At 44.7% G+C, this 22,647-nt stretch overlaps 7 protein-coding genes across 8 annotated transcripts; 4 read left to right on the top strand and 3 right to left on the bottom strand.

Moving 5' to 3' along the window:
• Positions 1-108: 108 nt before the first annotated feature.
• On the bottom strand, positions 109-2,045 carry LOC133163913 (proteinase-activated receptor 3). The gene is made up of 2 exons (XM_061294228.1): positions 1,885-2,045; positions 109-1,389 (listed from the first exon to the last, which is right to left on the bottom strand). The coding sequence occupies exons 1-2, from the start codon at positions 1,946-1,948 to the stop codon at positions 326-328; spliced, it is 1,128 nt and encodes a 375-aa protein (XP_061150212.1). The 5' UTR covers positions 1,949-2,045; the 3' UTR covers positions 109-325.
• A 1,410-nt stretch (positions 2,046-3,455) lies between these two features.
• LOC133163909 (proteinase-activated receptor 1-like) lies at positions 3,456-5,774 on the top strand. The gene is made up of 2 exons (XM_061294223.1): positions 3,456-3,684; positions 4,135-5,774. Exons 1-2 carry the CDS (start codon positions 3,603-3,605, stop codon positions 5,382-5,384), a joined length of 1,332 nt encoding a protein of 443 aa, XP_061150207.1. The 5' UTR covers positions 3,456-3,602; the 3' UTR covers positions 5,385-5,774.
• Positions 5,775-6,183: 409 nt separating this feature from the next.
• f2rl1.1 (coagulation factor II (thrombin) receptor-like 1, tandem duplicate 1) lies at positions 6,184-8,523 on the top strand. Its single transcript, XM_061294227.1, has 2 exons — positions 6,184-6,421; positions 6,917-8,523. The coding sequence occupies exons 1-2, from the start codon at positions 6,343-6,345 to the stop codon at positions 7,981-7,983; spliced, it is 1,146 nt and encodes a 381-aa protein (XP_061150211.1). The 5' UTR covers positions 6,184-6,342; the 3' UTR covers positions 7,984-8,523.
• A 196-nt stretch (positions 8,524-8,719) lies between these two features.
• Positions 8,720-11,545, top strand: f2rl1.2 (coagulation factor II (thrombin) receptor-like 1, tandem duplicate 2). Of its 2 annotated transcripts, XR_009716468.1 has the most exons (3): positions 8,720-8,938; positions 9,350-10,494; positions 10,643-11,545. XR_009716468.1 is itself a non-coding variant. In XM_061294226.1 (2 exons), the coding sequence occupies exons 1-2, from the start codon at positions 8,869-8,871 to the stop codon at positions 10,438-10,440; spliced, it is 1,161 nt and encodes a 386-aa protein (XP_061150210.1). In that variant the 5' UTR covers positions 8,720-8,868; the 3' UTR covers positions 10,441-10,584. The 2 variants fall into 2 exon arrangements, 1 of the variants encoding a protein (XP_061150210.1); XM_061294226.1 differs by lacking the exon at positions 10,643-11,545 and having other exon boundaries at positions 9,350-10,584.
• Positions 11,546-13,746: 2,201 nt separating this feature from the next.
• On the top strand, positions 13,747-18,303 carry s100z (S100 calcium binding protein Z). Its single transcript, XM_061294244.1, has 4 exons — positions 13,747-13,889; positions 15,772-15,796; positions 17,206-17,407; positions 18,007-18,303. Coding segments are annotated over exons 1-4 (387 nt in total). The 5' UTR covers positions 13,747-13,888; the 3' UTR covers positions 18,166-18,303.
• On the bottom strand, positions 14,364-15,239 carry ch25hl2 (cholesterol 25-hydroxylase like 2). Its single transcript, XM_061294238.1, has one exon. The coding sequence runs from the start codon at positions 15,237-15,239 to the stop codon at positions 14,364-14,366; it is 876 nt and encodes a 291-aa protein (XP_061150222.1).
• A 903-nt stretch (positions 18,304-19,206) lies between the features above and the next one.
• Positions 19,207-22,056, bottom strand: LOC133163915 (corticotropin-releasing factor-binding protein-like). The gene is made up of 7 exons (XM_061294237.1): positions 21,946-22,056; positions 21,769-21,865; positions 20,847-21,004; positions 20,359-20,572; positions 19,924-20,072; positions 19,699-19,819; positions 19,207-19,614 (listed from the first exon to the last, which is right to left on the bottom strand). Exons 1-7 carry the CDS (start codon positions 22,039-22,041, stop codon positions 19,460-19,462), a joined length of 990 nt encoding a protein of 329 aa, XP_061150221.1. The 5' UTR covers positions 22,042-22,056; the 3' UTR covers positions 19,207-19,459.
• Positions 22,057-22,647: the final 591 nt, after the last annotated feature.

The following is a 22,647-nucleotide window of genomic DNA, read 5'->3' on the forward strand; positions in this document are numbered from 1 at the left end:
AATACCGAAAATTAGATTATGTCTAATAAACATTTCTATATATTTCTTTGTCGTTGTATAACAAAGATAAAACACTTCTAATGTTTCAGAAAACTTGGTCCTGCAAAATTTACTCTAGGTGAAACAAACTTTTTTATTCACGCATTGTATTTATCAACATAAAGCGTACATTTGATTAATTTGTATGAAGGTCCCGCTCATACATACGAAATCGGAATCACATTGCATATTTTCACATTTTTAGTTGGAAAATGTCCAACAGCAATAACGTTGAAAAACACTCGGAAACAACAAACCGTAAAAAGTTGTTGATAAGTTCAGTTTCTCAAAAGGACATGCTAAGGCTTCTTGGCTTAGAAGGGATGTAATACAATTTGCTTACAGTAGATTTGGACAGAAGAAGAAATAGAAAGGGGTCCAAACAGGCATGTATGCAGCACAGACAAACAGCCACGTTGAAGACCACGTAGGAACCGTCTGTGCCGTCCACAAAAAGCTGCACGTAATGGAGGAAGTGCACCACCCCGGCTGGTGTGAAGCATACCAAGAAGATGGCAAACACCAGAGAACTGGCCTTCATGTAGGCAGCCCAGTCCAGATGCGACCGCTGCAGCTCGCACATGATCTGACCGTAGCACAGAACCGTTACCACCAGTGGGCCCAAGAGTCCCGCCAGAGTCAAGAAGAGGTTGTAGTGGAGAAAGAAGACGTGAGAGCCCACATCCAGTGGCAGCACGTCGTGGCAGGTGATGCGGCCCAGCTCTGGGATCCAAAAGCTCTGCTGCACCAGCAGATGTGGCAGGACGGCGGCGGCGAACACCCCCCAGACGGTCGCCGCGGTCAAGGCGGCGTAGAAGCGCTTGGGGAGACGCTTGTACGTGAAGGGGTGCACCACGGCCAGGTAGCGCTGGACGCTGATGCAGGCCAGCGTGTGTGCCGAGCAGCAGAGGTTGCCATAGAAACAAGCCGTGACCGCCCGGCAGGCGGCTTCTCCTAGCACCCAGTGGTTACCATGGAGATGGTAGTGGGCCTTGAAGAAAAGGGAGACCAGCAGGAGAAGGTCGGAAGCCGCTAGGCTGCTGTAGAGGATGGCCGACGAGACCACTCGCACCTTAGTGGCCAAGGCGCTTAGGATGGCCACATTAGCTGGGACCCCCACCATCACGACCAGCATGTAGACGGCGGGGAGGATCTTGGTGCTCAGCGGGCTGTTCAGGTACCCCCCGCTGCTGTTGCTTAGCAACCGGAGCGTGGGAGGTGAGGGGATGGGACGGTGCGTCCCGTTCGAAGAGATGAAACGCTTCTGCGCCAATAGTTGTCCTTTGAAAGTTCTGGGAACCGCTACTTCATTTGTGTTGTTCTGCTCTTGGATTCTTAACTTCTCTTTGCCTGCCAAAAAAAACATTCTTTAAGTACACAAACACAATTTCAAGTCTGGCCAAGATATTACACAACATACCAGTCATATCTCATGTCAGAACTTTTCTGAACCATATTAAGTCAAAATATCATCATGATAAAATGACCAAAAATAAGTTTTTGTCTTAAAAATATTGAAATCAAACAATAATGACTCGTAAATCATATTAAAACATTATTCAGGGCCGTACATATGAGTAAATGAACAAATATAGTACATATATTTTTTTTTAAATTAATTTCATTGTTCCACTTTTCTACAAGTACTAAATTCTATTTGATGGACGCGTGGGAGGCAATGTGCAAAGTTTCCTTCGAAGCTCAGCTGTCAAAACATAATGAAAACCATTGTTTTTTTTTGTCAGACACTCCCTTGACAAAACATGTTCCCTCTTTCAACACAAGCATCAAAAATGAAACCTAAGCCAAAAAAGCGTTAATCTATTGTCCTAGGCTTTCTCTTACCTTCCTTCTGAAGCGTTCCATTTAAACAGAGCAAGAGAACCAGCAAAAGTAAATATTTCCCCATGTTTTTGTGCGCCTTTGACCCGCATGCAGCTCCACACCCCGTCCATACGCTTCACTTCTCCGTGACAGAAAAAAAAAAATCCTTGTGGGTTGGCCTCTGTGAGGCTCTTTGCCGGCCTGTTTATGATCTAGACTGCATTACGTGCTTTATAACGTTCAAAGGTCACACATCCCGTGGAATCCCATTTATTACTTTGTGTTTTTTCTAATGTGGACTTAAATATAATATTCCATATCTCTGATTTGACTTTGAAATATGATCCCTTAATGTGAGGTCATAACTGAGTACGTGCAGAGGAAATATCTGCCTGGAGATGATAAACTTGTCTCAACACGAGCTGGTCCATTTCCGTTTGTCGATTCTGTTTCACTTTTTTTTTCCTAGCAGCATTTGGCCTTCTGTGGTTATCTACGCAACTTAATGTACCACCACTATCATGTCCCCTTTATAATGTGTTGATTTTTTTTATTATTATTAGAAAGAAACATTGTTAAACCCCTAAGCATTTTCCACAAAAAAAGGCCATTTCCTATTATTTATTAGCATTAAGCTAGCCTAAATGCGTCATCATAATTAATTAGGGTTAAGGTTATATGCTTGTCACAGCCACAAAAACAAGATGACCTCCACATCTTCCTTATTTGAAGCAAGAGCAGGGACACTTGTTTACATTTACTGTCCTGCCAGGTCCCAAAATATCTCAAGACAAGTTAACAACAGGAAGCGCTTTTCTCATGGAAACGTCATCAAAGAAGTTGGCGCGTATTGAAAGCAAGTGGAACCAATTGAAACAAAGTTCCAGTCGTCATGTTTATTCCTGTTGACGTTCTGCATCTAGAAATTCTTATTGGACGATGCTGATAGATAAGAATGACTCTGTCACTATACTGCAGATTTCTGTTTCGATTTGAGCTCCCGCAGATTTGGCTACCAGGTCGATGTGACCTCGCCAACTCCTCACTTAACCTTCTTTGTTGATTATTGTAGTCTTTAATCTGAGAGTCAAGATGTTTGGAAACTTGATGGCAAGAAGTCCACAAAAGTTACGAGCTTGTTATGTTGAAGTGTACAATGGGGACCAGTTGGTTAAGAACTGTTGTGGACTAGAATACAGAACTGGTCAAGGGGATAATAGTTCTGATACAATTTAAATTATACAAAAAATGTCCTTACATTTTTATCTCATGAGTGAAAATAATTGATTAGATAGATTCTAGTGGTACTGTTTTGTCTATGAGACTTTTGAAACAGATTGGAAAGATGATGGTGATAATAAATCAAAACAATTTCCAAAATTATTATTTTTTAAATTATCCAATTTTCACCCTTTTGGAATGTTCCTGCGTTTGTACTTTTGGACAATCAGACCCATGTCTAGCCTCCAGATCGTTTCAATAATCTCTTGGCTCGCATCCGCTGCAGGGGCGACGGGAAACGTGACGTCAGCCCCGAAAGAATGCCGCTCCGTTCGCTGCTGATTGGCCGGCAACCGGGGCCACTTTTGGGGTGGGCTGAACCAGGAGAACATCCTGGGAACGAAAAGCAACTGTAGCAAGTCACCACATCAAGCGTGCGAGGAGCTCCACAGACTCGTCGAGACACTTTTTTTTTTTATTATTCATTCGTGTTTGTATTTGATTGCTGAAGCTCCTCAATGTCTCCGGCAACTGCGATTCTCATGCTGTCGCTGCTGCTTGTCGTGTGCGCATGCGCCGCCGCGGCAGCCCACGACAATCGTAAGGTTTTTATTTATTATTATTATTATTATGTTTTAGTGATAATAATAACCACGTTAACATTACTTGTGCTGTAATGTGTAAAAATATTTATATTTATAATAACCGTTAGATGCTATGACGTCACCCAGCCCGTTGAGTCATAGCTCATCAGGTCAATGACTTTTATTGATAATGTGTGAAAGAACTGTTTTGCTTTTAACATTATTTTTAGTTATATCATTTATTTTTAAAATGCACATGAAGTACAAGCGTGTTACTAGTTTTCTTATATAATCACGTTTTGGGTGAAAGGTCCTTCAAGATACAAGTGTTGTAAGTTAACATGACTAATTAAAAACTACAAGCACTAGAATGTGTAAACTATTTGTAAAGGAATAGCAAGCCGTATTTTGTTAGCATATGCTAAACTGTCGATCAACTCAACACTATTTTAACACTCGTGTACAGAAAGCGCCAGAGGAAGAATGTTCTCCTACTTCGGAACATCATCCACCGACGAACCCTTTACTCTGGACGATGTCTACGGGCTCAAAGTAGATCCGAGGGTGAACAGAACCCCGAGGGTCAGAGGTGCCTTGAGGGTCAGCAATGTGACTGCCATCTCTGAGGAGGTACACAGCTTCCTGACGGGACGTCTTTCCACTCTGATCATCCCGTCTTTCTACGCTGTGGTGTGCCTGCTCGCTGTGCCCATCAACGCCTGCGCCGCCCTGGCCTTCTTGCGCCGCATCCGACCCAAGAAACCTGCGGCCATCTACATGCTCAACCTGGCGTGTGCTGACCTGCTTTTCGCCATCCTCCTGCCCTTCAAGTCGGCCTACCACTTCTCCGGGAACAACTGGGTCTTCGGTGAGTCCATGTGCCGTGTGGTCACCGCCGCCTTCTACTGGAACATGTATTGCTCAGTCCTACTGGTGGCCTGCATCAGTGTGGATCGTCTTCTGGCTGTGGTGTACCCCATTGATTCTCTGGCCTGGAGGAGGCCCCGCAACGCCGTGCTGGCCTGCGTTGCCATGTGGATCATGTCCCTAGCTGGTTCAGTACCCCTGGTGGTCTCGGAGCAGACGTTCTACCTGAAAGAGCTGGATATCACCACCTGTCATGACGTCCGGCCGGTGGACGAGGTGGTTGGGCTCTACGGGGCGTACTTCGTTGGCTTGTGCGTCGCACTCTTTGTCATCCCGCTGCTGGTCACCATCATTTCATACATCCGTGTGATTTGGTCCTTGAGCCTGGCACCTCGCGGCATTCCTGGACGTTCCCGTCGGAGAACCAGGTCCCTGGTGATGGTGTTGACGGTGCTGGTGATCTTCTTGTTGTGCTTCGCGCCCACAAACTGTCTCCTTCTGCTCCACTACGCGCAGCTCCATGATGGAGTGAAGCAGGTCCATGACGCCCCAGAGAACTCGTATGTGGCCTATCTGGTCTTTTTATGTTTAGGGAGTCTCAACTGTCTGCTAGACCCGGTGCTCTACTGCTTCGGTTCGTCCCAATGCCAACGAGAACTCGCTGGGGCGCTGAGGTGTCAGAAGATGGCCGAGAGCTTCAGCACCAGTTCGTCGGACTCATACAGGTCCAGCTCCAGGACCATCTTGAAGTCCAGTCGTATGGAAAGCTCACAGCGAAACATCTCGTTTGTCAAAAAGGATTCACTGCAAGAGAGCCACGCCGGATTGTACAAGAAACTTCTGGTCTAAGTACCAACCTGCACATGCAGGACCACTGACCAGACAAATTTGAGTGCATTTCCACCACAGGAATCTTACCCAAGAAGTTTCAAAAGAAACAGAGGACCAAGGTCTAAATTTTACCAATTGGGCAAGAAGGTCTTTGACCGGATGGCTACTTACCTATATAATAAATCATGATTTAATACTATTTCTGTTTTTACAACATAAATGTGAAATAACAAGCGTTTCGACACAATGAAGGATGACTTTTCTTTTTGCACACTAAAACTATTTAAGCTGTTACATTACAATGTTAAGCAAAGTCAATATTCATGTGTGTTGTGTGTATATTTGCTCACTTTCTTAACTGATATCTTACTTTACACTTTCATGGTTAAATAAACACGTTTCAAACCACTTTTTGACCATGTTTGGAAATGATAAACACGCTTATCCAGCATAAGACAGCAGAGTTTTCACTTTGTCATTGCTCTTATCGCCCCCTGTCGACCGACATGAATACTTCACTTACATCAAGCTGGACAGCTCTTGTTTTAGCCACTAGAGAGCGCCAGAGGACATGTTTCGAAAACATTAATATATCACGATACTTATACGAATCTATTTACCGCTATAGGCATTTTTCTCTATATATTTATTATATATATATTTATAAATTAAAGACATTTTGCTTGTGATATGAAGTGATAATTGATACTTGAAAAGCAAAATACAAAAAGCAAAAAATAAAATGTCGAAATATCAGGGACTGAACGGTGGTCGTCAGTACGTCACGATTGGATCCGCGCGGTCATGTGCCGTGTGACGTCACCTAGGTGCGAACACCGGATCCTGGAAAGGTGAAGATTAAGACAAACGCAAGGCACCACCCCCGTCGACATCACCTGCAATACCACGGTACCTCCTAAAACGACGTCGTTGTTTTTGTTGCATTGAGCAAAACAAGCTGAAACACGACGCTGCCATGCCTGCGTGGAGTGAACGATTTTGTGTACTGGTCTTCATTCTCCTTCATTTTCTACACACCTGCTCAGGTGACGAAGGTGAGTGTATTGCTTACTACCAAAAGGCACACAGAAATAGACCATATGTTGATTTTATGTTCTTAATCAGTGTGTAATATTGGAGTTTTTTTTGTAAGTATGGAGCATTTTATTGCAGGGGAATTGATTCAAAAGTCGATTTTTTTTGTGGCCACATGACATAAAGTGGCGCTTGGCTGTTACGCCCCTACTTCCGGTTAATCCCCTGGAGGAGACATACCTCATTATGAAACCGGATAGCTGCAATCTTGTCTTTCCTTTAGTTTGATGACCACAAAGTGTCACCGGCAAATGTAAATAGTTGTGGTTAACAACCACTGGTGTTGAAACCAGGAACTTTACGCAACACAGATGTGAAGCAATGTTATGTGTGTATGATGTAATAATGGATTTGGATGATTGAGATAGATCACACACGTACACAACAAAGCATTAGTTTGGATATTCACAGGAAATCAAGACAATTTTGTTATTTCTCTATGTGTTCCCCCACAGAGAATTTGCGAGGCTTCACCGGCACCGAGACCACCGATGGGATTTGGGTGGGCCCGCAAGCCACATCGGTTCTGAGCAGCAGCCTCACCACCGTCTTCCTGCCGGTCCTCTACATCGTGGTGTTCGTGGTGGGACTGCCTACCAACGCCATGGCCGTCTGGGTGTTCCTCTTCCGCACCAAGACGAAGCACCCGGCGTCAATCTACATGGCCAACCTGGCTCTGGCTGACCTGTTGTTTGTTATCTGGGTGCCGCTGAAGATCGCCTACCACTTCAACAAGAACAACTGGACATATGGCGAGGGGCTGTGCAAGGTCTTGGTGGGCTTCTTCTACGGGAACATGTACTGTTCGATGGCTTTCATCGCCTGCATCAGCGTGCAGCGCTACTGGGTCGTGGTGGACCCGATGGCCCAGCGGCGGCGTGAGAAAACCAAAGCGTATGTGGTTTCGGTGGTCATCTGGGTGACTGTGTGGCTCCTCACAGTGCCGCTCTACCTGTACGACCAGGAGGTGCGCGTGGTCAACCTCAACATCCTCACCTGCCATGACGTCACCCGGCCCAGTCAGAAAAAGATGGCGGCGGGCTACTTCCTCACCATGGGCACGTTGGGCTTTGTGGGACCAGCGGTCGTTTGCGTCGTCTCCTATGCGCTCATGCTGCGCGCGCTCCGCACCAGCATGACGGTGGACGACGGTGTTGCCAAGCAGCGGCGCAAGGCGATAGTGCTGATCATCATCGTGCTGGTGATGTTCTTGGTGTGCTTCGCACCTAGCAACATCATGCTCTTGGTGCACTATGCGCTGCTCCTAAACGAGGTCCCCGACAACCTCTACGGCTTCTACATTACCACGTTGTGCTTGGCCAGCCTCAACAGCTGCATTGATCCCTTCGTCTATTACTTCATCTCGGACGACTTCCGCCAGCACGTGAAAAACACCTTCCTGTGCCGGAGCCAGCGCACTGTGGAGAGGATGCGTGTGTCCTTCAGCGCGCTCAAGTTCTCCAAGAAGAGCAACACCTATACATCTGAGTCTGGTGGAAACACGGGCAGCTCGCAATGCTAGCTGGTGCTACGAATCTATCCGGATATAACGGATTGTGTTTACTGTCGTTGTTACTGTTTTAAATAGAGCACCCAAAGGATCGTGGTTGGTTACCATGTTTGGCCTCATAGTTCTGACGTTCCAAACTTCAAAACAAACCAAAGGATTTCTCTCATAACAAAGGCTTCCCCATAATATTCGATGAAAACTTGTCCATAAGTGTCCATATTGTTTATTTTTTCCTCACAAGCAGAATGTATTAAGTCTTCTCAGTTTCTTTTTACATTTCTACTACATGCATTTTCTTCCCCTTGTTTGGGTTGTATCACTTCTACGCACTTTTAAGCCTTATGGACGCTTGAGGACACCATGTTTTTTATTCAAGTTGGAGTGGAACGTAAAAAAAGCCACCTTGTTAATATCAGAGAATCGTCATTCTAGAAGGGGCTCTAGAACACGTTTATGTTTTATTAAATGATGACTGAGTGTGATTACGATTGTTTATTTTTCTTTTGAAACTTTGCATAGTGAAATGAAATAAAGTGCAGATTTAAAAACTCAGAGTGAGTCTACAGTAGTAGTTATAAATCAGTTTTTGCAGAACACATTTGAACACAATATAATCAGAAATAAAACGTAAGGTAGGTTATCATCAACTTTTTTTGTTTTGGTGATTACGTCATCAAAAGGAGCAACCGGCTTGGCGACTCGCAGATGACGTCACAACGCCCCCAGGCTCAATCTGCCAGGTAGTCTCGGGGCGTGGCCAGCGAGTGTCGGAGGACGAGTTGGCCGAGGGTAAAGTTAAAGGACGCGGTATCTGGGCGCGGAAGCAATACTCAGACAAAAGCAGAACATAACGAGGATCAAGCTTGGGGACAGGACACTTAAAAAGAAAAGAAAAAGATGAACCGTGCTCACTTTTGGACGTTTTCCTTGACCATCTTGTGTCACGTTATGGCCGCGGATAGCGCAGGTAAGTTTTTCCTAAATCAAGATTATTTTCTTTTAAACCATCCAGATATTTAATTGCTTCAGAATAACTTTAGACTCAGTTCTTTTTTTATTCCACTAACTTGACATTGGTACATTACTCAACTTTTCACTGAGCTCATTGTTCCAACCTCACTTTACCTCAACTCCAAGTCAGGCCTTTTTTGTTGAAAAAGATGACAAGCCACGGATCGTTTGCATTTATTTACATGAACATTAAATATTGAGCGTCACGTGAAGGTGTTCTTTTTGTATTGAATAGTTTAACTGCTGATAAGTTATTTTATGTAACAGGTTTGTGATTGTGCACAGGCTAGAAGCTTAGCGTTGATGCTTTATGGTCTTTACCCATTTAAGTGATACAAATCTTAGTATTCTTTATTTTTTTGCGCAGGAAAGGGTCGCGGTTTCATCGGTTTCATTGACCCACAGTCCTCGGACCTGGTGGTGGTTGACCGCGCCACCTCCGAGACCTTACAGAGCGGCCTCACCACTGTCTTCCTGCCGATCATCTACATCGTGGTGTTCGTGGTGGGCCTGCCTACCAACGCCATGGCCATCTGGGTCTTCCTGTTCCGCACCAAGAAGAAGCACCCGTCGTCCATCTACATGGCCAACCTGGCTCTGGCCGACCTGCTTTTTGTCATCTGGACACCTCTCAAGATCGCCTACCACCTGGCCGGCAACGACTGGACGTACGGCGAGGGACTCTGCAAGGTCCTGGTGGGCTTCTTCTACGGGAACATGTACTGTTCCATCCTATTCATCGCCTGCCTCAGTGTGCAGCGCTACTGGGTAGTAGCACATCCGCTTTCCCAACAGCGCAAGAACAATAAGGTGGCGCTGGGCGTGTGCATCGCCATCTGGGTTTTCATCTGGCTCACCACCACGCCACTCTACCTTTACCAGCACACGGCCCAGTTGCGCGAGCCCGCCATCACCACTTGTCACGACGTCAACATCATCCTGGATCCCTTGGACCCCTTCGCATCGGTCCGCCTGCCTTATTTTTACTTTGTACTGATGGGCATGGTGGTGTTCTTGGTGCCTTGTGTCGTTATCGTGGTGGCCTACGTTCTGCTTCTGCGGGCGCTGGGCCGCGGAAGGAAGGACGGCGCGGCGGCCAAGAACCGGCGGCGGGCGGTGGTGTTGATCATGGTGGTGCTGGTCATCTTCCTGGTGTGCTTCGTCCCCAGTAATATCATGCTGGTGCTGCACTATTCGCTGCTCAAGGACGGCGCGACGGACAATGGCTACGCCTTCTACGTCACCACGCTGTGCCTGGCTAGCCTCAACAGCATTCTGGACCCGTTCATCTACTACTTTGTGTCCGACGACTTCCGCCAGCACGTCAAAAACACGCTGCTGTGCCGCAGCAGCCGGACGGTGGAGCGCATGCGAGTGTCCTTCAGTTCCATGAAGTACTCCAAAAGGAGCAAGTCGTTTGTGTCAGACTCAGGGAATACGCAGAGCAGCTCGTGCTAGCAGGGGGACCGGCCAAAGATGGACTTAATCTGCTTTAGGTTGTCGTCCGCCCAGGTAGACTGGCAATTTCCCACAGACTTTCAAAACGTTTTTAACCTCATTTAATGTTGCATTGTTTTGTAAATAAATAGTAAAACCCAATAAGATGACCGTTCTTTTTTTTTTTTTTCAACGACTGCAACTAACGTCGTGACGCTCCCAGGCTGGAATTCGCAGAATGCGGCTTTCTCCATGGCTGGCCCAGTCTTGTCCTTCCCAGATAAGAAACTGTTCATCAGGGAAAAGTGACCTCAAGCAACCCGCAGATGACGTTCCATTGAGCGGTAAGCTGAATCTATGTCAGCCCCTGTGGACAAAAATCCCCCCCCCCTGCTCCCAACCTCGGGGTCTGTAATTAAAGGCTACCTGGGTCAGGCGAGCCAGCTTCAGGTAAATGATTATTAACAAGTGTCCTGTTACCTTTTGTTGTTTGTTACTGTTTTGTTTGCTAGTCACGTTAAACCTGTGCAAGCAGACAAAAGGTCTTTCTGAATCCCAAGGACAGAAGACAATTGCATGCATTTGTTCATCTCAAAAAACACTTATCTGCAGCTCGTACTTTGCAGTCTGCAGCCAACAGACCAGCCTGTGTGTAATGTAGCCCCCCCCCCCCATTTCTTGTATCTTAGAGACTGAACCAGTAACTGAATTATAAGTTAAGGTTGTGTACTGTCTCCACTATCAATTTGAAATTATCCCCTGTATTTGTACAATAAAATGATAGACATTTGGAAAGAATGATTTTAATTGGATTCATCAATTGCTAAATTCATTGATATTACAATAATCGCTAATGAGCATCTCTAAAGTTGGAAAATATGCAGCTCATTCATATATAAGCAGTAGGACTGGGTTTTAAAAACGATCAATACATTTGAATCGATTTTCCCTTTCATAACCCGATGTCGAGTCATAAAACCATAAATCGAACGTATATGTGCCATTTAGAGGTAATTCTTCATTCCGCCACAGGGTAGCCGTATAACTACGGTAATACCCGGTAAAGAAGACAGTCTGGTGAGCAGGTATTCTTCCTGAAAATGAAAATAAAACAATTATTAACCGACTAGTACCAATATCTAATGAGTTTCTTGCTTGTTAGGATAACGAAGTGTATTCGAGGAGCTGTTCTCCATGGAATGAGCCCTTCATGTTGATCACCGGTAAGCTTGCTAAGAGGCTAGGCCTCAATACTAATTTGCTATAATAACCTGCTTTAGCTTAACCAATGATTTTGGTTAAAACCACTCAAAGTCCTAAAAAAATCTAATATTATTTTCTTATGTTTTGTCATGCTTTGCTATGTTAAAATTATTAGAAGAGGATGCTAGTCGGCGATTAGCATGATGCTAACGATAAGCGCGGGAGGTTAGCCGCTATGCTAGCGTGTTCCGCTTAACGTAATGTCCTTTCATTGTAGGGTGCTAATTGCGAAGCTAGCCAAGCTAAATTGCTATTGTTGATGTTAATTCATTTATTTTGGTTGTATAAAAGCTTTAAAAAGTACGTTCGTTAGCTTTAGGTTTTAATTACCACCTAAGATTCTTTTTTATGACTTTTGTTTTGACACATTATTATACAGCCTGACCTGTAGTTGGAATTTATATAGATTAGACAACTGCATTGGGTTAAATTCTTAATGTACTAACTATTCATATGTGACTAATGCCCCAAGTTAGAGCAAGTTATCTGTAGCATTAGTTCTCCTGAAAATATCTTAAATATGAAAGAAATATTGGTACTGAAATCCTTCATTGATTCAAAATGTACCTTACAATTAATCTCTTAAAAAAAAAGAAGATACATTTCTTGTGTTCTTAATGTCTTGTCTTTCAACTACACATTCCCTGCAGCTGATAAGAAAGAAGTGAGGAGATGATTAACTTTAAACTAACCACATAAACCAAAGCCAAGCACACAATGACAGTCCATAGAGGCAAAGAGGCGTGTGACGGCAACTATACAAACGCAAGTGGAACCTTAGTGCCACAAGTGTTTGCGACCCTTTCAAACATGAGCAATTTAATCACCCTGAACTACGAATTACACACAAATGACCAAGCATGTGCTATCGTAAGTTCTGAAGCACGTGGAATGGAAATTACCAGAGATGCCGTAATGTGTCTTATAATAAAATGGACTCAAAAATGAATTGATTCTTTCTATTTCCTTTTATTCCCTAGGCTGATTTTTGTTTTAATTATAGCAATTATGTGACCAGATCATCTGGTTAATGATTCATGCTTGAACACATCACGTCTCAACCGTGTCATCTCTCGGTATCGTATTTCTATTCCACAACAGAATTTACTGGGAGGTTACCTAAAAACAAAGGAGCTGTTTTAGTAGGATTTCATAGAAAAAACAATCTACTATTTGAAAAAGCAGAGTGGCAAAAGTACGCACACTAGATGACAGAAGTACTCTATAATTCATTTTATAGCAACATGTTAAATCTCAAGGTTGTTCTGCAAGTTGTGGGTACCTGCATAAAGGACTGTTTTGCCAACCCTTATTTTAGTTTTTTGTACTGTGTGTTTCCCTTGACAACAGCCCCCCTAACAATTTTTTAAACTGCAATACTTCAGCGCTGTGCATGTTTAACACAAATCGGATGTGGTTATACTTGCATACGTTTAGTGTTGTAACATGAGCTATATGGTCCCCGAACTTCTTTAAACGGCAACTGTTCTTTTCGACTGTAGGTTTTACATACATCGCTGTATAAGGAGGTGAAGTTCCTCTGCTCCTCATTTTGACATTTTTCCACTTCCCCTTTTGTTTTTAAAGGATACTTGACTGCAATTGTGCAATTGTGCAGTGTGCATCACTGCTGCGAAAATAAACATGACCTCTTGCAACACATTGCCGCTCGTAAAGCAGAAATCACGCCAAACCGGTTCTGGCTGTCTTTTCTGATGAGCCACAAAGAGAGTGTCATAGGGAAGGCAAGGCTTAGTCAGGACTTGCTTTGATTTGCCACTTTTAAAAGTTAATTGTTAACAGGGCCTTGTGACACACTTTGACATCAGGCATGAATTTAAAATGCAATACATTTGAATGGAATCATTGTTTAAGTATAGTTTTTTCATGGGTTTAGGTCACATGCATAAATGGTGCATTTTTATGGCGCATTTTAATTATATAAAAAAATGTTTGAAATGGAATGTGTATTCTTTTTATATCCAATGTACATATTTAACTCACTTGCACTTTAATTGAGAACTCCTTTTTAGCGCAGAGTCATTAGTATTGCGGACCACGCGTCCAGACCCGGGACCAGTGCTAAAAGACCACCATTCATGCGCAACGGGGAGCCGGCGAGGAAAGAGAATGAGCGAGCGTGGCCGAGATCACACACAACCTCTTGGCTTGCTGAGATTTGCTTAGTGAAATCACAGAGCTGTCAAGTAAGTGTACTTATTGGTTTTATTTTGATTTTTTTCCCCCCATTTATGGAAACAGACCTGAGAGATCACCATAGTAAAAACAGAGCAGTGGAGTAGTTGTAAACAGTCCATTACGGTCCACAATGGCGCACTTATCGGAAAGCCATAAATTGTAAGCAGTTTAATTTTGTGACCACAAAACAGTCAAATCAGCTTCCCCCACTGAAATGAATGACAATGCCAGTACGTAACGCCGTAAAAATATTTTTTCCACAGGGTTTAGGCTTTTGCACTTAATAGTACTGCACTGCATAACAATACAGTATTCGCTTTCCACATAACCAACAAATGCAGGATCAAAACAGGACTAGTTTTTTTGTTCTTCTTCCATTGAGTCTACTGGAAGGTGAGCATGATAAAGGAGCCGAACAACGGACAAAAAGTCGAAAGGCAGACAGGAAAGGGATCATTCTGGATCTTGAAGGTGTACAAAAGTTATTCCTTTGCATCGCTGTCGCAGCTGTGTTCACTGGTAGGCGGCACCATGTGGGTACCCAAAAGCTGGTCCCAGTGCGAGAAGAAAGGGGCAAAGTTGGTGGCGGGCCACCGGTGGTGAGCATCATGCTTAGGGGCGCCCCCCCATAAGCCAAAGGGTACCAAGTTGTGCATGGACCACGGAAAGTCGTAGCCGCAGTGATCCTCGGTAGATACGTAGACGTTGAAGAGCATGAAGCCCCACGTGGTGAGGCAGTGACACCGCAGCAGAACCGGGTCCACCGTGACCCAGAAGCCCACACTGACCAGCTCCCATCCGGACAGGTACTGTGTGACCAGGCTGAACGGGCGCCGGTACTCATGGTGCACCGCGTGGAAGGTGCGGTACAGCCAGGGAATGCGATGGTGCAGCAGGTGCCAGAGATAATACTGGAAGTCGAAGACCATCATGCAGCCCAGGATCCCCAGGGAGAATTCCCAGAGGGTGGGCGCCTGGCGAGGCAAAGGCGTGGGCGGCCTCCAAAGCCACTGGCCCACAGCGGAAGGGAAGATGTAGAGCAGGTGGTTGTAGATGGTGACTCCCAGCGTTGTCCCAATCCCTGACCAAGTGACGGGTCTGTCCGGGTGCAGCCGGTAACGGTTGAGGCCAGGCCAGACGGGTGCCAGTAAGTCCAGCGTGGTGTAGACACCCACCAAAAAGAAGTAAGTGGAGACAGAGAGCACCACAGGAAACAATGGGCTCCTCAGGAGGTCGTGATGGTTCTGGCGGAGGTAGTCCCAGGCCGGCTGAAGGACCAAATTGGACCCGGGGGGGCCCTCAGTCACGTTGCTCGCCCCCAACATTCGAGATGAAGCCGCCTCGGCGGGAAAGGACATCGACGGCAAATCGTCTGGTGAGGCTGTGCCAACTTGGACGGCCCGACCGTCTAAAGCTCTTATGTATGTTCAAGCCCAACCTCCCATGTACCCCCCCCCCCCCACACACTTGGCTTTAAAAGAGGGTGCTCAGTAAAGACCCCTTTTCATGGGCACAAGGATGGGAGCCAGCACTTGGGACCCACAGACGCTCTAATTCTTTTTCTATTTGTTCTCCCCAAAACAAAGCAGCTTGTTGATTTTTATCATCGCAAAATTATCATCAATAATTCTAAACATTGATGGCTAATTTTGAAATTTATTTGACACAATATCATGAGAAGACCCACAAGAAAATCTCATGAACCCACACTTGAAAAGACAATGGAAGGGGTGTCGATATCACTTCCTCTCAGTTAGTGACCACTGTGCGTGTTTTTGTTGTGTTGTGGAATATGTTTTTGGCATGAATAATCAGCCGACATACAGACGGTGTTTCATTTCCTGTGTCTGATTTCTTTTCTCTCCATTTCTCCCCATCCTTTCTCTGCAGTGCGGGTTGCCAAGGAAACAGCACGGTGAGCTCACATTTTTTTTTTTTACATTTACATTTTGGGATACATTGTACAAACATATTCTTAAAAAACCTTTTGAAATTGGAGGCAAGGTGGTCAGCACACTGCGGTGCCTCCACTAGGCCTTTAGAGGGCAGTGGAGCTCAACATAGTGGTGCCTTTAGCTGAAGGCTGTCATCTCTATCTCTCTCTCCCTCTCCACATTCTCTCTCACACACACACACAGATGAACGCACACACACACGTTTTTGTATTTTATACATGGGGTCAAAGACATTGAGGTTGAGGGTGTTGCAGGGAGCCCTGAGGTCGGCTATTGAGGGTCTCGAAGTGATGTACGGTCCATCGAGTGGCCTATGAAAGAACTGTTGATCCGTCGCCCCAGAATTTTAATCTATCTAAGTGACATGGCAATAAGAACCATTTAATGATGCTTGCCTCCATTCCCTAAAGGTCTTGCTGCTGCAAGGCTTTCGTCAAGTTAACAAATGGAAACTTGTTGTGGCAAGTGGAAGAAAAATTGTCCTGCGGGGCTCCTCTTTAGGGCCAGACTGTTATTCTGTTCGGCGGCAGTCATGTCAGGAAAATGATGAAGGGACGAAACCCACCGCGGCTTAAAATAAACCTGGCTCCATTGCGAGGGAACTCACGGGATTGTGACACACCGACAAGGTGAAAAGAAACCATTCGCCGCAAGTCAAAGACAAGAGATGCATATTGTTTTATTTTCAGTTCAAAACATGGAAGAACCACTTTTTGCGCGAGTGTTTTCGTCAAGGTTCCTAAAAGGTTGCAAACAGTTTTTCCTGTCGCAAAGAAATCGTGAACATGTTCAAATTTTGATGGCAACAAGAAAAAACGTTTGCAATTATTAAAACTGTTTAGCGAACCGAGACTCGACAGTTAATCACTTCATCCAAATCCAAAGCGTTTCTGGTGAGTCGGCTAAGCAAACAGTGAATCGAATCATCTGAATCTCTGGTCCAGGTGATTCCAGCCACTGGACCATTCTGGTTCCTACAGACTTCGGACTGTAGGAAACCCTGATTGAGGAGGAGGATTCAAATACTCCTTGAGTTGCCGTGACTCACCTGTTTGACTCCGCTCACATCCGGCTTTCCCGTGAGAGCATGGAAACACCGTAATGATTAAACGCCGCGATTCAGACGTCCGCATGCAGGCTCCATCCTGTACCTCGCTCCCCTGGGGAGCAGCAGCGTCACACGGGCACATGTTTTGTTTTCCAACCATGCGGCTGGAAAGGAAGATGGTCACCATGGATGCCCTCGCGTGCGGATTTAATTACACCCAAGGGCGGATCCCCCCCCCCCCCACCCGACTACTCCAACTTCCCAGTTTGCGGTTCACTTCCTGACAAACAAGTGAGCCGTCACACCTGAACATCTCTGCAGACCGTTAGGACCTCTCCGCCCTCGTCGTCTTTGTCATCTTCTGCTTGATTGGGCCAGCGAGATGCCAAGCCAGCTGGAGGGCGCCATGGACGCACTCATCGCCGTCTTCTACAACTACTCGGGCCACGACGGGGACAAGTACAAGCTGAACAAGGGCGAGCTCAAGCAGCTGCTGCACACCGAGCTCAATGACTTCCTCACGGTAAGCGTTTGACCCTCACTGGGCTTTTGCTCTTCACATGAGATTTGTCTCGCCTAAAAAATCGCCCCGTGATCACTTTCAGAGAGATACACGGAGAACCGTGAGAATATTTCGACTTGGACTGTTAGAAGCATGTTGAAATGCTCAAGGCTATTGTCGCCATCTTAGAAGCTTGTGTCCATCACCGGTGGAATGTCTGGTGGACATAGGAGGTCATCCAATCATTGCAGATAAGCCCCCCCCCCCACCACCCCCATGTGATAGAAAACTGCACTTTCTGCGATTGAAATCTCGTTGAAAAGTTTCAATGATCGCAGATATGTTTTTTCTCGTTATCTCCCATGTGAATGGAAGCAAAAGCCTCAGGTGCTTGCACATCCCCTCTAAATATAGATGCTGCCGTGATGTCATCGCATCCCCACGAGCGGCAATCATGTCTGATTGCGGACCTTGAGTGCATTTAAATCACGAAAGCAAATCGCAGTGACATTTAAATGACTTTTCTTTCAATTTGAAGGGAAGTCCAGCATTAATTGTCGTTCTTGTGTTGCTTATTGTGAAGTGAGTTGAGATGAGTGATGAGAATTTTTTTTTTCTAGTCACAGAAGGACCCACTGCTAGTGGAGAAGATCATGAATGACTTGGACTCCAACAAAGACAACGAGGTGGACTTCAACGAGTTTGTGGTGCTGGTGGCAGCGCTCACCGTCGCCTGCAACGACTTCTTCCAGGAACAGAAAAAAAAGATGACCAAGTAGATGTTCCCTTTTTTAACCACACTGTACATCTTTGTTGTTGAGAACCACAATCGATGTTGTATTGTACTGTTGTCACGAAAGGTGATGATTGCACAGTTGAATAAATGAGAATGCTGATTAAACTATTTTATATTTACAGTATATTCTTTCAGTCTTTGTACACATTTTTAAAAAAACTAAATTTGAAAAGAAATATCATGGTCCACTCTCAAGCAACTGACAAATTATAAAGGCCAAAAATTACCAGTTTTGTGATGAAGTGGAAAATATATGTCGTGTGAAAGCACATCTGCCTTTCCACAACTTGACCTGGTGCGAACCTCACACCCCTGGCACGCTAGCGGCCATTTTTGACAAGGGGACGACGATCGACGACTTTGCTTTTCAAAACGCAACCAGTCAGTGTGACGCACGGACCACCTGCGCCCCATTGCGATGAACCGTCATAACTGACACATTTTCTTGCTTCGGGGAGCAGATCACACACTTTGGGCTCAGCGTAAAATTGTATTTCTCCTTTATCATCACTTGATTGGTGATGACAGTATCCGGCAAAATAAATCTCGTGGGCTGCTTTTATACTAAAATGCTCATCGTTAACATGATTAGCTTTGATCAAGATGAGCGGATGCCCACAGGAGTGGTTAGCGCAGACAAAAGGTTGCAATCAATCAAATGCGTCCTTTAATAGTTTTGCAACTGACATGTGGGTGTTGTGTCTGTGGAAATATTGATGAGACAAATATTGGATTCGACGTGATGCTTGCAGTCCAGGATTTTTACGAGGGGGTGTATCTTTTTGAGAATAAAAGAAGAAGGAAAAAAGAAATGACACAAATCACATTCTAGAGTGAAAAATCTATATATCAGATTTTCTACTCTAGAATGTAATTTTTGTATGTATTATTTATTTATTATTTTATATAGTCTATATATTATTTATATTTCATGGCCGGTCGCCATAGCTATAATAGACATGCACAGAAATGACCATCAAACAATTTCTTCAACGAGAAACAAGCAATGATTGCTTTGCCATGCGATGTCATTTTATTACAAAAAAAGCATGTGTATACAAATGGGAATGAATTTTTATTCATCAATATCACACCACTAACAATAAATTCACTTCAGCACCCGTCCATTGCAAGAATATCACAACAAAAGCAGCAGCGACAACTTTAATCAACAATCATTGCGGATTGTGGAGGGCAGCCAAAATCTACATAACACAGTTTGCCTTTATTGATATTCTCATTTATGTTTGGTCTTTTGGTTGGACAGACAAGTGAGGTCAGTTGGCCGGGCATATATCCTCCACGTTGTTGATTCTGAGCCTTTGTAGCTCTTGGCTGTCCAGGAGGCGGTAGCTGAAGGAAACCCTGTTGACGTAGCGTCCGCTGGACACCATGCGCACCACCGTGTTGTCGCAGCCCACCTTCACGTGGCCTGCAAAGAAAATAGAATAAGAGCCGAACCGCACCTCCATGGGGCATCATAGAAATATAGGACAAATGTATGTGCGGTACTCACTGGGCCTGCCCGATGAGCTGCAGAGCGTTGTTAGGGACAGCATCTTAGACGTGTCTAGACCGCTTCCCCCGAGAACCTGCACCATGTCCTCAGAGTCGCTCGCACATCCCGATGTGGGCCACTGAGGAGATGGGCCAATATTTTAGGGGGGAAAGAAAATACACTCGCAAATGTATGGCCAGGTAACGTAGCCTCTTATGGGAAGAGGAAAACGTTCAATTTCACCTTCGGAAAGTTGCCACGGAGTCCTAAGATGGAAAATTCTGAGATGTCCACCTCTACTGGGTAGACGATGGAGAAGCTGCAGTTGCTGTGCTGTTGTGGGCTTACCAGAGTGAACGCGCCCTCTGGTGATTGTGAGATGACATTGCAGGCTACAACAACGCAAATTAGACAAATTAATCATCATCCTAATTCTTGTTGTAAAGAAAAATGTACAATCATGTCATGCATATTAGCGGGAATCAAAATGGCCACACTGTTTGAAACGTGTGCATTATTCTTTTTTTTTATATTAGTGAAATAAAATTGAGGTAGCTCAGAATAGTTTTTATAAATTTGTGTGCTATCACTTTTAATTTCCAGAAAATATAAAAACATTTTTGAAGAAAAAAAAATCAAAGACATCTTTTATTTTATTTTAGGATTTCGTTTACTTACGGAAAGGGTTGGCGACTTTCCTGAATGTGACCGTGAAGCCGCTGCCGGCGTTGTGCACGCGGAAAAAGATCATTGCCACATTCTGTGAGGAGCGCACGCTTCTCCTGGTGGAAGTGGTGGAATCGCAGTAGTCCACATAGCGTTCGCTTAGGGACAGCGGGTGGTCCTGCGAGCTGGGAAACTTCTCGCCCTTCATCACCCAGCCGTCAAACACCTTCAAGATCATACACGAGAGTCAAAGCAATGACACTAGCTTGAACCATTTCGCATGTTTTTTGTTCTTTCAAACATTACATGCTGTTTAAATGTTAGCATTTTTATCTTCAAGAACTACATTTGTTTCCTCCACACAAATTCTAATGAATAGCCCACACATTTCAACCATTAATGTTAAATCAGTGCATCAGCATTTAGTTATTGTAGTCCTCACTGTGTTTTCCCATCTCTCAGCACTGAAATCCAATTTCCTGTGGAGGCGATGACCTTACCGTGATAAAGTCTCCCGCCTGGCAGTCGATGTCGACGCCGTCGTACTCGATGTTGACGACCTCATCGGGCTCAGCCATGAAGAAGACGGCGCAGCTGAGCTGAGGATGCTCAGCCGTGAAGGTGAAGCGACCCTCAACTGCAACCATGTCCACACAACCTGACACACACATACATTTTGTATTCTGAAGCCTCTAAATTGTCTTTGATATTCATAAAATGTAGGATTTTATTTTATGTATTATAAATTAATTTGTGTGGGAGGTTAATCGATGACTTACTGTTACTATCTGATCATTTCAGTGTTCACAAATTGATGGTTAAGAAAAAATGCTACTTAAGTTCATTAATAATTGTTTGTTTATTGCATATTACACGTCAACAAAAACATGTTCGGTTGGCTTTAAGACTAAGAAATTGTTTTGGAAAAAACACAATGGCTTCCTCCATCCATCTATTTTCTTCTGCTTATCCTGGGTTGGGTCGCGGGGGCAGCAGATTAAGCAGGGAAGCCCAGACTTCCCACTCCACTGCCACAGCTTTCCCGGGGGCTAATCGGTTTATTGGAGTCTTCCATGGTGACCAATAATCTTTGCAAATGCAAAAAGTAAACAACCCCTAATTGGTTTATTGAAGAGAACTACGCTGCGGAAAACTCTGAACTGCCTTTGAGGTTCACGAAAACACAAAAGTTAATCGAGACAGTTCATCAAAATGTTTTTTTTCCTAAAACCTGCAAAATTGTTCAATTGAAGACTATTTTTTTTTCCAGGATTGCAATAAAATTGCTCTCAGTTTATAGAGGTCTCGATAACATTTTAAAAAGCTGTAAACACATTATCAGAGATTATATTGCCTCTGATATTTGGTTTGCCTTGATTGACAGGCAATCGTCAGAAATCATCAAAAGTGGGAAAAACTCACGCAGTGGTCGTCTGTACATGAGTAACTCCTGCGCTGTCTCCTTGCGCAGCTCTGAGTTGAAGAATGAGTAGAATTCATCCTTTAGGATGTCGTTATCCTACACCGTATAGAGGACAGGAAAGAATGTTTGATGATGGTGATGGTGATGATGATGATGAAGAGTTAAGACTATCCTACCTCGATATACCTGCAGTTCCCCTTGAGGATGCACAAGCTCAAGAGCAAGAAGAAGAGCCGCTGCCGAAAAGTGCGCTCCGTCATCATTGTCGTCATCGCATCGCCGGAGCCTCCGTGTGGCCGCCGCCGCCTTTTGTAAGTTCTGTGAGGACCACCTGCCACCCGCCCCAAGCCCACTGAGTCCCATTACCGAGTGATTGCGCACTTGTGACGAGAGCAAGGATGATGACAGCGAGAATGGGGGAGGGTGTCAACACCGGGCATCGGGATTCCATTCGCTCGCGCTAAGCATCCAAACAAACCCTGAGATCAAAAGACGTATTTGGCTAAATTCAAAGAAGACAAATTTAAATTTAAGTATCCATCGTCATTGATCATCGATACTGTCGATACTTGGATTAAACGCAGGGATGCCGTTGCCTGCATTTCCCTTTACGTAGATTAGCTCGATAGTCTTCAGCATTAGTTAGTTACTAAAAAATGAAGATTAAAAGTGTTTTCGGTGGAAGCAATCTGTCCGTTAAGTGGCACTCGATTGTTTATAGCAAAGAGCCGATGGCTGTTTTTTTTTTTTTCTCATGACGTTCACTCAGCACCTGGATGATGACGATTAAACCGATTACATGGCATCCCCGTATGACGCCATTGAAAGACCGCCGGCAATGTAAAGCGGCTCGGCTCAGGTGTCGGCTGTGCAAATTG

The sequence above is a fragment of the Syngnathus typhle genome, linkage group LG12 (assembly GCF_033458585.1).
Source record: "Syngnathus typhle isolate RoL2023-S1 ecotype Sweden linkage group LG12, RoL_Styp_1.0, whole genome shotgun sequence".
Lineage (NCBI taxonomy): Eukaryota > Metazoa > Chordata > Actinopteri > Syngnathiformes > Syngnathidae > Syngnathus > Syngnathus typhle.

Excerpts from the sequence above, each read along its gene's own strand:
- ch25hl2 (XM_061294238.1), bottom strand. The coding sequence starts at position 15,239 with ATGTCCTTTCCCGCCGAGGCGGCTTCATCTCGAATGTTGGGGGCGAGC.
- f2rl1.2 (XM_061294226.1), top strand. The coding sequence starts at position 8,869 with ATGAACCGTGCTCACTTTTGGACGTTTTCCTTGACCATCTTGTGTCAC. Across the intron at positions 8,939-9,349 it reads TATGGCCGCGGATAGCGCAG|GAAAGGGTCGCGGTTTCATC; the intron begins GTAAGTTTTTCC and ends TTTTTTGCGCAG.
- LOC133163915 (XM_061294237.1), bottom strand. The coding sequence starts at position 22,041 with ATGACGACAATGATGACGGAGCGCACTTTTCGGCAGCGGCTCTTCTTC. Across the intron at positions 21,005-21,768 it reads CATGTACAGACGACCACTGC|GTTGTGTGGACATGGTTGCA; the intron begins GTGAGTTTTTCC and ends TGTGTGTGTCAG. Across the intron at positions 20,573-20,846 it reads AGGCGGGAGACTTTATCACG|GTGTTTGACGGCTGGGTGAT; the intron begins GTAAGGTCATCG and ends ATGATCTTGAAG.
- LOC133163913 (XM_061294228.1), bottom strand. The coding sequence starts at position 1,948 with ATGGGGAAATATTTACTTTTGCTGGTTCTCTTGCTCTGTTTAAATGGA. Across the intron at positions 1,390-1,884 it reads TGGAACGCTTCAGAAGGAAG|GCAAAGAGAAGTTAAGAATC; the intron begins GTAAGAGAAAGC and ends TTTTTTTGGCAG.
- LOC133163909 (XM_061294223.1), top strand. The coding sequence starts at position 3,603 with ATGTCTCCGGCAACTGCGATTCTCATGCTGTCGCTGCTGCTTGTCGTG. Across the intron at positions 3,685-4,134 it reads CGCGGCAGCCCACGACAATC|AAAGCGCCAGAGGAAGAATG; the intron begins GTAAGGTTTTTA and ends ACTCGTGTACAG.
- f2rl1.1 (XM_061294227.1), top strand. The coding sequence starts at position 6,343 with ATGCCTGCGTGGAGTGAACGATTTTGTGTACTGGTCTTCATTCTCCTT. Across the intron at positions 6,422-6,916 it reads CACCTGCTCAGGTGACGAAG|AGAATTTGCGAGGCTTCACC; the intron begins GTGAGTGTATTG and ends GTTCCCCCACAG.
- s100z (XM_061294244.1), top strand. Across the intron at positions 15,797-17,205 it reads GTTGCCAAGGAAACAGCACG|ACCGTTAGGACCTCTCCGCC; the intron begins GTGAGCTCACAT and ends ACATCTCTGCAG. Across the intron at positions 17,408-18,006 it reads AGCTCAATGACTTCCTCACG|TCACAGAAGGACCCACTGCT; the intron begins GTAAGCGTTTGA and ends TTTTTTTTCTAG.